Source organism: Brassica napus, chromosome A3, assembly GCF_020379485.1.
Source record: "Brassica napus cultivar Da-Ae chromosome A3, Da-Ae, whole genome shotgun sequence".
NCBI classification, from domain to species: domain Eukaryota; kingdom Viridiplantae; phylum Streptophyta; class Magnoliopsida; order Brassicales; family Brassicaceae; genus Brassica; species Brassica napus.
Window position 1 is genome coordinate 22,371,456 of NC_063436.1, and position 11,868 is coordinate 22,383,323.

At 35.3% G+C, this 11,868-nt stretch overlaps 1 protein-coding gene, 1 long non-coding RNA gene and 1 other non-coding gene across 7 annotated transcripts; 2 read left to right on the forward strand and 1 right to left on the reverse strand.

The window, feature by feature from the left end:
• Window positions 1-4,324: 4,324 nt before the first annotated feature.
• LOC106440013 lies at window positions 4,325-7,033 on the reverse strand. Of its 5 annotated transcripts, none has more exons than XR_007338391.1 (9): window positions 6,771-7,033; window positions 6,427-6,680; window positions 6,218-6,339; window positions 6,078-6,141; window positions 5,857-5,971; window positions 5,653-5,748; window positions 5,016-5,223; window positions 4,786-4,905; window positions 4,325-4,685 (listed from the first exon to the last, which is right to left on the reverse strand). It is a non-coding gene; the product is annotated as an uncharacterized LOC106440013 (long non-coding RNA). The 5 variants fall into 5 exon arrangements; XR_001287608.3 differs by having other exon boundaries at window positions 4,325-4,905; window positions 5,016-5,097; window positions 5,187-5,223; window positions 6,771-7,032; XR_007338390.1 differs by having other exon boundaries at window positions 4,325-4,905; window positions 6,427-6,624.
• Window positions 7,034-7,863: 830 nt separating this feature from the next.
• TRNAV-UAC lies at window positions 7,864-7,936 on the forward strand. Its single transcript has one exon. It is a non-coding gene; the product is annotated as a tRNA-Val (tRNA).
• Window positions 7,937-9,524: 1,588 nt separating this feature from the next.
• LOC106444315 (AP-3 complex subunit sigma) lies at window positions 9,525-10,999 on the forward strand. The gene is made up of 7 exons (XM_013885800.3): window positions 9,525-9,693; window positions 9,788-9,830; window positions 9,907-9,968; window positions 10,058-10,154; window positions 10,354-10,424; window positions 10,518-10,609; window positions 10,687-10,999. Exons 1-7 carry the CDS (start codon window positions 9,625-9,627, stop codon window positions 10,754-10,756), a joined length of 504 nt encoding a protein of 167 aa, XP_013741254.1. The 5' UTR covers window positions 9,525-9,624; the 3' UTR covers window positions 10,757-10,999.
• Window positions 11,000-11,868: the final 869 nt, after the last annotated feature.

Genomic DNA, 11,868 nt, shown 5'->3' on the forward strand with positions numbered 1-11,868 from the left:
CACGACACAAGTGCAATAGAATATTAATTAGAAATATTTTCATCTAGTTGTTTTACTTTTTAGCTTTGTTCTTTGTACTTATCACACTCGCTGTCAATATTAGTTTAACTAGAGCTTCTCACCGCGCTACGCGCGGTTAATACTTCTAATTTTATTTATTTATTTATCTACATGCAGGTCATATGAAGAAGTAACTTATGTATATGTTATTATCTACTTATGTATATGTTATTATCTATATTATAAACCTTACATATAACTAAAGCATTACTCCATCTCTATTTCACAAATAGTATTATTTTAGAAAATAATTCACGCTACAAAAAATGACATTTTAGAATTTCAGTTAAATTTTTATTTATTTTAAATCTGATATTAATTGTAAATTGTAGGCTTTGACAAAAAAACACGAATAAGAAAAATCGAACTAAATCCGATCCAAAAAAAACAATGTCAAACTTGAACCAAAATTGGTTAAATATTGAAAGAGTTCAAATTTTGGTATCTAGAGAACCAAAACCAAACCTGATCCAAGAAAATCATTTAGGGTATCCAAATATATCCAAATGAGATATACATATACTTAAATATATCAATTATTTCAGATTTAATATCTAAAAATTATCCATATATATAAGATATTTTGATTTTTTTTTCAAAATACTTGAATATATATAGATAGTCAAAATAAATATCTAAAATAGCAAAACAATACTCAAGATACTAAAAGTATTTGAAATATTTATTGGTTCTCTATCCGAGTATTCAAGCTAAACCAATTTTTATGTTAAGTTTAGATATTTTGGCATATATTATTCAAATCTATATGTAATAAATTATTTTGTTTTTCTATTATGATAAATTTTAAGTATATATGGATTTTGTTTGTTTAAATAATAATTTAAATAGATTATCGAAACCTGATCTGAACCCGTAAAATCAGAACCAAGATTTGTAAATATCCGAAAGAAGCTGAAATATCCAACGCCGAAAACATGAAACCTGTATAGACCTGAACCAATCTCGAATGAGTATCCGGACGCCCATCTATAACAAAATGCATTGATCCTATAAATAATTTTGTTTTTTTATATACTATTGGTAATAGGTGTAGTTAATTTAAACATCAATGCATTCAATGTTTTTCTTATTCTACTGTTTTTAGTTAGTCAGTGTTTTCCAGTCTGCTTGTGTTTTAACCAAACCATATGAACATACTGTAGTTTATTAAAAAATAACATTCAAACTACTTGTACGGTTGTTTGACAAAAAAAAAACTACTTATGCGATTGAATTGAACAAAAAGAAACCACTTTGCTGATTTAGTTAGGTGTGGTTTTGTACGGTGTTTTTGACTGGATTAAAGACCCAAATTAAGAGTGAAGAATCGGGGAAATAAATGTCGATTCTAAAATACCGTTAAGCAAAATGGAGGTTTTTTTTGGTAGAAAGAAAAAATACGGATAGGGGATTCCAGCTTTGGTTGGAGGGGATGATGCATGAGTGCTCTACCTAGCTGATAGTTATTGGTAAAATATTTCTTTGGGATTGCAACTAAAACAACCATACTCATCCATCGTTATCCGATTTCTCCTACGTTATGTTTGCTTGCAGATCGACTAATTTTTAACAGTGTGGTCTCGTAAATATATTTAACGTCAACTATATTAGGTTCCTATTTCATTTGGGATGGGAGCTAGTACCACTCTTTTGTATCCAACGCAAGAGTAAGATGACGACTATATTTTCATGACCAAATAGCTCGACGTTGGACTTCTAAGAAAACTAAAATAAATTAAAAATCAAACTTTTAAGAACACGAAGTTCAAATAAATAGGCAACCAAACTTTATATTTTCAATTATACTATCAGATACTTGATATACAGATATACAATTATATAAACCTTTATTTTAAATAATCACTTTTCATTTTATTTGGTTTGCTAGGTTTCTAACCGAGCCATATGTATATCCTGCGTTTTCTTAGCAAAAACATGTCTGGCTTCTTTTGATTCCAACTGGACGATGTTGGACATCGCAATGGTCTCCATGGATTCCAACTGGGTTGGTACGTGGAGGGGCTGAGGTCCTAGGCGCAACGCCCATGACGTTTTGTTTCACTTTCTGAGTCCTCGTCCTTGGTTGATGAACTTGGATCATCATAAAACACTGGCTATATCTCTGTCAGGTGGGTTGTGTAGCTGACATCATTCTCGGTAATGAGTTTGTCAGCCACATCTGAAGCTGCAATGGAGATGTCCAATGTAAGATTAAGAGGTGGGGGTACTGCAGGAGAGACAACTCTGGTGGCGGAAATAATCTTGTCTTTTAGCTGTGAAGTTGTATGGTGTTACCTTCACCATGAATTTGTCGGCTGGCCGATGGAGTCGACCATGCATTGAGGAGTTGCCATTTCTTGACCAGAACAAAACAATTATTATTATTTTTAGAAAGGGGTCTGGGAACAAAACAATTACGTACTGACTTAGTTTCTAAATTAAAATTTTGAAAACTTCAACTTGCAATCTGTATAATATGATCTTCATACCTTTTTTTTTACTTTTATGCTGACAATACTTTTACGCTGACAGCATTCTTGGCGGTTAATTTCAACGGGTAGCTCAACGCTTTCGTCAGCTCTAACATTTAGATGATTGCAAAAATGGTGTTATGACCTGAAAGCCGATTCATGTGCTTTCTATTGTCGCTCTTCATCTCTCTCTCGCCGCAGCCTACTACATCGCTCTCAACGTTGATTCCTCCGTCACTTGCTAAGTCGTTCTCCGTCAGAGTCAACGTTTTGTTAGCAATGGATTTGGGGGTGAGTTATGAAGCGAGTACGTTTAGTAGGAGTTCACTGAGAGAACCAGACGGGATTTTATAGTCACTGTGGATTTTATAGACGGGATTGTCACTGTTTATAAAATTTTGTTTTTTTTTTTAAATACAATTTGATATAAATATTTTAAAATATTAGTAGGTATATTATTGACCAATATCAAATTTCGGGTGATAAATTTTTTGTTGGGTGTTTTGCTATGAATTAGTAATTACTCTCTTTCTTTATAAAGGCTTTTTAATTATTCTCACTATTGTTCTTATGAATTTTGTGTGACACTACAACAAACTAAAACATAGATTTGACCATAAATATGTTATCTATTAATTCTTTTTAATTGACTGAGTTTTTTTAACATATGCCATCTATCCACTTTTACATCTTTCAGAGTATATAACAAATATTAATATAAAAATATTAATTAATTAAGTGGGTGTACTCTGACGAAATAGTAATGGTGCAAAACCGGGTAGCATGCACTACATAAACGAATAATCATGCTCGTTACATATTTTTACATATGTATATATCTTGAGTAAGTGAATAATGTACTGATTAAAAAATTTAGTGAAATTGCATCCCATATACATAACTTCTCCCTTAATTAACTAAATACCCTAAATCCCACAACATCATACCTTAGTTGTTAGAGACACAACTTGTCACATCATGTGTATTCACCTAATTTCTAACTTCTTTATGGTTATTTAGCTAATTGACTCAAAAATTTAATTTATATGGTAGGATATAGATAAAGGTGGTAGAAATTTTTGTATGCACGTTAAACAAATTTGGGTTGTATTATATACTTGGCATGTTTTTGATATATACTTGGCATGTTTGTCCGGGCGGATGGTATTTGTGTATATTGTTTTTTTCTTGCGTATATTGGCTATCATGTTTTATTAGATTAGCGAAATGTAAATTGTGTGAAAGTGTCTTATCTCGAATTGTATCTCAGTTTGATTGGTATATGGCCGCTTAATCTCGATGGTGAGGTACTGAGGTTTCTATTTGGAGTTGATGTTGCAGGATTCATTGTGTTTTAGAGAGAATATTATAGTGTTAATAAAAAGGGATGTTTATATGGTGTTAAATGTTTGATGTTTAGCTCGATGCCCTCTCAGATTCCTGTAACGTGATTCATTTTTCAACAGGTGTTTTTAATTGCTGAATGTGGTTTTAATGGTGCTGAGTTTAAACAGTAGGTAGGGGTTATTGGACTTGCGTATGCAGGGGACACTAATTTAAAAAATATCATTAGTGTGGCATCCGAATAGGCTTTATCAAGGATCATCAGAAAGAAACCATATACAATATGGTTTAGCTCATTTTGTTATTTTGAACTTTCCTTAATTTTGTTGGAAAATGATTGTTTTGGGTTTGTTCGTGAATTTCAATGGGATGGTTGTTGATTTTTGAAAACGGCTTTGATGTAGTGTTGAGGTAATCAACGCAGAAGAGGTACCTGATAACGATTAAAATGATCAGAGAAAAATTGATGTCTCAGTACCATACACTCATTTGAGCTACAGTAGTCATAGTATAAGATACCAAGTGCTTCTTTTGAAAGCTGTAAATCATTAAGCATTCTAATGAATCAAAGTCTAAACAAAGAAGCATATTCTTTGCAAATATTAGACCAAAGCAAGAGTGGAAGTTCAAAATAAAACGACAAATCATAGTCTTGGCTCAATCTGACAACCATAATGCACCGAATGGATGAGTGCTCGAAGCTTAATTTTCCATGTTTTGCATGCTTAGCCTTATGCGATTTGTCAATGGCACTGCCACTCCAATTTCTCTCATCAGCAATGAATCCACAGCCATTTGAAAATGCACTAACTACATTTGCAGAAGGCACAACAACTACATCATCGGCAGCAAGTGGGATCTCAAGATGAACTAACGTTTTTAACTTAGCTATCTTAAGCTTTTATTTTACATCGGCGGATTCCAGCTTGATGTAAGCAAAGATTTGCAGAAATGTCATTGGCTCAGGCGCTCAGCTTTAGTAACCTCCTCAGCATTAACCAGAGTAGCAATCCCTGGGTTAGAACTGAACCTGAGACAATGCAGAAAACAATAGATTTATCAGGGTCGCTGAAGAAAGAATGAATTCGAATATTACTTGGAATTGACAAAAATAACACTGTTGGCTCTATAGTTACTAACCAGCTGAAGTAAGCAATAGTCAGCTGGACAACTTTGTCTATGAAGACACGTGAGGATGACACAGAAGTGAGAGCTAAATTCCCTGTTTTTGGTTAACTCATTAAAAAAGACATGTTAGTGACGTGGTTTCACAAATGGCAACATATTGGTAAAGTCATAATTAACACATACACTTGAACAGCAACGTAATTCTACGTTAGAAATCAACCTGAAATTTATGAGATATAAGTAATGAAAGTCAACAAAACGCTTTTCAAAACATATCAAGCAAGCATTGATATAGAGGTTGCGTGGAGAGAAAACTAAATCAATGTTAGACACTAACCTGAACTTGATGAGCTTTTAGTAATAAAAGTCTAATTTACAATGGTCACTCACTAACATAAGAACATCGATGCAGTGATTTCTTGAAGAGGACACTATTTGGCACAAGTATGTTTATTTCAAGTTCGAGATCATGAGTGAAAGCAAAATATCTAAAATAAATATCTTTAATATCCACACTACTGTCTATGCATTTTCAAAATACATCAGGTAGGTAAATAAGGATAACAGTACCAACAGATGACAAACAGCTTCGCAAAACAGTAAACGTGAGGATTAGCAGTGTTGAGTATCCTTAAAAAGAAATAGTTACCTGCAAGGCGTTTTGTGTTCACCTTAATCACTGGGTGTGAACTACTTATAGAAATCTTTTGCAGCCTGGTGCCAAAGGTAAATCTTAACAGGTCCACTGCAAAAAAAATAAAATAATAGAGGTTAAGTTATTGGTTTGTGCGGCAATAGAGTAAGCTTTGCACTAAAGAGAGAAGTCTTCATTCTATTAACAGGAAACACTTACCCTTTTGACTGTAAATGAACCAAAAAACGACATGTGGTTGCTATTTCCACTTCGTCAAGGATGGAACAGTCATTGAGAGACTGTCCATTGACCAGCTTCAAGTGGTCAACAACATCTACACATTGTTGAGGAAGATTAGTAGTTAAATGTAGCCAAAAATCTAATTAACATACAGACAAACAAATTAAGATGGAGAAGATTAATAAAATGAGACAGATTACCGTAGTGATCACCCCTGAGCTGAGACCCTTGGATATCTTCATGAGAGTGGAACCTAACCTCTTTCTGTCAATAAAAAGGCTGATGTCGTCAAGCACGGAGAGAGAAAAATTAAGCAAGAAAGAAATTGTTAAACTCTGACCAATAACTCGATAAATCTCCTTGTTTCTGCTAGCGTAAAAATTCAGAAGGCTGTAAGTTGTTTCTGATTTGGGATGAGGCGAGTATCGTGGAGCAAGAGCGGAGGAAATGAACCACAATCCCCTAACGGAGTAGATATGTAACCCAAAATTCACGACCTTTTAATTTTATTTTGTATCAAACCCAGAATTCAAAGAGGAGCACTCATACCTGTTCGTCGCATTGGAGGAGCTCCAATCCAATAAAGGTCCTGCCTTTTGTAATGTTTCTTGACTCCCAGAAATGGATTAACCGAAAACGGAGCTCAGTTTGACTGGTAATTGTGAGACGTCGCTAAAGACACAACGACGGGAGGCTAGCGGGTAGAGACGGGAGACTATACTGTGGATTCCATGGAGGTAGCTGTAGCTGTGGAGAAGGGAGGGGAAGAGATTAGTTCGTTCATTCCATATTGAAGGTGAGAGCTAAGAACAAAACAATAAAGAAGAGATTAAAAAACGTCATTGATTGATGAAGAGGAGCAAGATGTAACGAAGATTACATAGCAACCATACCGTGAAGACGAAGTGGAATCGTCAATGCTGCTTTCCACACTTCAGATAAAATTAAGGTGGCGAGATTGGATTTGGTCTGGGCCATTTAAGAAATGGAAAGACAGCCCAAACAAAGAACCAGTTATGATCTGTCGACAGGAACAGCAGTGACGTGTCCAAATAATAGTTTCTGATTCGTTGATTTATTAATCTGACGTGGACAGCTTTAGAGTGGAGTATATATCCCTTTTAGTATAGGATAGATTCGAACTAATTATCTTTTTAGAAATATACTCAGAATTTTTTCACCTTTTTTCTAACTCTAACACTTGTTCTATAAAATGTGGCTTTTAGTTCCTCGAAGTACATTTTCATAATTTTAAAGTTATGGTAATAAAGTACGTAATAAATATCTCATAAAAAAATAAAATACCATAAACTATTATATTGAATATTTTTAAATATACGAAATTCAATTCAAAATATCTCAAATGAAACGTTTTATGATTTTACAAATATAAATATTTTTATATATACAATTAAATTTGAGTTTGATAGCCATATTGAGATACAATCAATGAGAGTGTTCTAAAAGCCAATATTATCAACTTGATGTTTTTATTCGCAAGTGGATTAATCTGTTCAATCCGTTGCAATAATTGTTTTTGTCAACTTAATGCATTTATTGATTGCTTTCTCTGCATCCATCTTCTATCAAAAAGTCTGGACAGCTATCAAATATACATCATAAAGGGGACAAACATTGTTTTGTCTAGCTAATTTATCTGCCCATTTACTACTGTATGTATATTTTTGTTGATACGATTCATACGAATATTGTTTTCATTCACGAATTACTTTGTTATAATGTTGGACCTTTAAATTTCATCTTTCTGATACCCAAATACGAAGAAGCATGCATTCCCCATAACAAGATTGTGCACTTTACCTCCAACAAACTTTCCTAGTCCATCTTCGCCAACACTTCTTTCACGTCAGGCATTTTCTTTCTAACTTGGACACATAAGTACATAACGCTACATATCTTCTCTTTCTATACCTCCGATATTCATGGAGGCGACTATTATTACAAACATCATCATCATAAACGTCAGGTGCTGTGGTGTAGTGGTTATCACGTTTGCCTTACACGCAAAAGGTCTCCAGTTCGATCCTGGGCAGCACCAGTTTTAAACATTAGAAAACCTTTTTATCCATGTTATCAAGAATCGGTGTATCTCTCCACAATATTAATTATGGTAATAATGATTTGTTGAAGTGCGAGTAACTTGGCATGAGCAGATCGCGTGCTTTCTCCAAATGCGGCATCTGTGGGTGGTTCTCCAAACACAAAATGTCAGTTTAGTTTTAAAGAAAACTCTGACAGTCCATGAAGAAGTTGTTTAGATTCAGCAGACCTTATGGAGATGATTATCATATCATCTACTTAGATTTTCATTTCACTAGATAATCATGATACTAATAAGTAAAAGTCTCTCATATTTTGCGTTCAGTAGTTTCGTTTTTCAACTTCTGTATGTGAATGCAAATGATTAGTTAGAATATTAATAAAAATACTTTGTAAAATCTTGAAACATTCATTGACTTTAATGCGGAAGCAAAGATACAGTTGGACAATGTTTATTGTTTTTGTTTGTACATATAATGATGTCTATCAATCATGCTTTGAAAGTTTGTTGGTACAATGACATTCTTACTCAAGAATTTTTCATATCAATCATGCTTAAAAGATAATTCATTTATTCTTCCATCTATCCAACTTTTCTGAGTGAAAAGTTCATTTATACTGATTAGAAACTAACAAATTGTGTGCTCATAGGCTAGATGACAAAACAATTAGCTAAATCAAATAACTCTTTAATTAAACTAAACAAGAATTTGTCACTGAAGCAAAAGGTCACCTGAATGTTTTTACCACAACCACCAAAGTAGCTTACATGTAACAGTTCAATACAAAATCTACATGACTAGGACATTATATGTGTGATTGATGCAGACAGCAGACAGGTCAAGCACTGAATGATATCAACGGCTGTAAGAGTTTGTGTTCTATATTGGGTGCTTCAAACAACTTAACCAAAGAGTTTGTTGGCACAATATCAAGATTAGTCTACTGAGTACACCATGCCATACTGGATTTGGTGGGTGGTTTTTTTTTCTTAATTACTTTGGTTTAGATTTGTATTCCAGATACAACTTTACCACTAAATGAAAAATAATTTTCTAACGAGGCCTAAGATATAAACCTCTCATCTTTGTTTAGTCAAACATTAACAACTCTGTTGGCAAAAAAAAAAAGAACAACTCTGTTGGCAACAATAATTGAATTTAATTAGGACTGACAGTGACAGATTAGAGCATCTCCATCAGTAAACTTAGGGGAGCTCGATTTCCAAGACAATTTTAATGATTTTTTATTTTTTTTTATTTTTTTTTTCGTTTAACTTTAAAAAAAAAAAAAAAAAATTAGGCAGACCAATAGTGGGCCGCCACGTGTCGTGGGGCCCACGAAACAGTAGTGAACCGCCCCTTACGCAAGGAGTTGCAGGATACAGGTTCACAAAAAATTGTATATTATATTATTTTGTTTTCTTGGAATTTGTGTGAACTTCAGGTTAAAACCTTCAATGGGCATGCTCTTAGGGCACTAAAAATGTTGACACGTGGAAGTTTCTCATCGTGGGAAAGACTCCAAATCAGTCAGAAGGTTAGAGGTAAGATCATGAAAACGAGGACACGTGGAAGTTTCCCAATTACCTATGAAAGCCTCTGAATAAAACAGAAGGTTAGAGGAGGAGTTCATCATCAAGGTCCAAACGAGATCGGAGTGTTGGAGTTTCAGGGATTGTGAAAGATGATAAAGGCAGTGATGATGATGAACACACAAGGCAAGCCACGCCTAGCCAAATTCTACGACTTCTTGGTCCGTTGCTTAGTTCTTAAATTTTCAAAATTGGATCTAATCTACCACGACCGATTCTCTGATTTGGATTTTTGATTTTTTTTTTTGGTTTTAGCCTGTAGAGAAGCAACAAGAGCTCATCCGCGGCGTGTTCTCAGGTTTTAAAATTTTCCAATCAACAATAATCACCTCGATCGATCGCGTGTTATTAATTTATCGATCATGTGTTGACAGTGTTGAGCAGCAGACCTGAGAACGTAAGCAACTTTCTGGAGATTGATTCATTGTTTGGTCCGGTAATGCAATGCCTTCTTCATCAATTAATTAAAAAAAAATCAAAAACTTTGTGGTATGTACTTAATGTTTGAATCATTTTGGTTTGCAGGATTCTCGGCTTGTGTACAAACACTATGCTACTCTCTACTTCGTGCTTGTATTTGATGGATCAGAAAATGAGCTTGCTATGCTTGATCTCATTCAAGGTAAAGTTTGTGTAGAGAGATATGGGTGTGTTCCTGTACTTTTGATTGACATTGTGTTGTTGATCAAGTCTCTGATGTTAAAAAAAAATATGAATGATTTGCCTATTCTCCTGCTCATTGGTTTGTCCTCTTCAATGCTAGTGAAAAAAAATGATTTCATAGTATGATGATGACTTCAGTTTGATGCTTGCGTTTGTAGTTCTTGTTGAAACACTGGACAAATGCTTCAGCAATGTTTGTGAACTCGACATTGTGTTCAACTACAGCAAGGTAACTGGTATCACGCGGAATACGTGTTTAGTACAACACCCTGGTGCTGCATAAACTTGTTAGTAGTAGTGATTTGGTTCGCAATTGTTGCAGATGCACACAGTGTTAGATGAGATTGTGTTTGGAGGACAGGTACTGGAAACTAGGTCCGATGAAGTCATGAAGGCTGTTGAAGAAATATCAAAGTAGTTCCCTCTTCCCCCTCTATCTCTCTCTCTTTTTCTACTGGTGATAAACAGATTCACTTTCGGGCATTTTGCAGATCAGAGGCTGCCTCAAACTCGATTTCACTTGTCCCCAAGTCTGTTTCCGGGTGGCGAGGAGGCCGATAGCTTCAAAACTTGCCTGAACCGTGACAGACAACAATTCAGATTCCAAACTATTTTAAAAATGTTTTTTTTTTCAGGTCTCGAAAAATACTTCATCACACTTTGTAACTCGTTTCATCTTTTTGGTGTTTTGTTCATATGACATTGTTTTCTCCTTTTGACTCTTGTCCTGCGAGTCCGAGCGTTTAATGTTTGCTTGAAAATGAGAGTCAATGCACCTGAAAGTCTGTGAATTTCCTTGCTTTATTGATTGAGTATACAAACGAATATATGGACAAGACTGTTACGATCACAAACGATCTATCCTATATTACAGGAGATTAGTTTGAACTGAATACAGAATATTAGGAATATTCTTTCACCCTCCCTCAGGCTGGACGTCGGAGCTTCGAACGGTCAGGCTGTCACGGAAAGTTGTGAACAGAGAAGATGGGAGTCCTTTGGTAAAGATATCAGCATATTGGAAAGCTGTTGGTACGAGAAGCACTTTGACTTCTTCCAAAGCTACTTTTTCCCAGACAAAGTGGAGATCCAGTTCCACATGTTTTGTTCTTTGATGTTTTACTGGATTGGAGGAGAGGTACACGGAGCTGACATTGTCGCAGAATATTAGAGTTGCTTTTGTTATCGGAACGTGAAGCTCAAGAAGGAGGTTCCGGAGCCAGCATGTCTCAGCTACAGTGTTTGCAACGCCTCTGTATTCAGCTTCGGCACTGCTTCTGGATACTGTCTGTTGTCGCTTTGAAGACCAGGAGATGAGGTTGTCTCCTAGATAAACGCAATATCCAGAGGTCGAACGGCGTGTGTCAGGACAGCCGGCCCAGTCTGCATCGGAAAACGAAGTCAGTGAGGTTACAGAGGATTTGTATAGCTGAAGACCGAGAGTATTGGTTCCTTGTAAGTATCTGATGATGTGTATCAGAGCGGTGAGGTGTTGAACACACGGGTCGTGCATGAAGAGATAGCATTGTTGAACGCCGTAAGCGATATCAGGGCGTGTGAAAGTGAGGTATTGAAGCGCGCCAGCCAGGCTTCTGTACTGTGTTGGATTCTTTAGTTTGTCACCTCCTTCCGCTGTTCTATTATCTCCGTTGCATAAGATTGTTGAGAGAGGA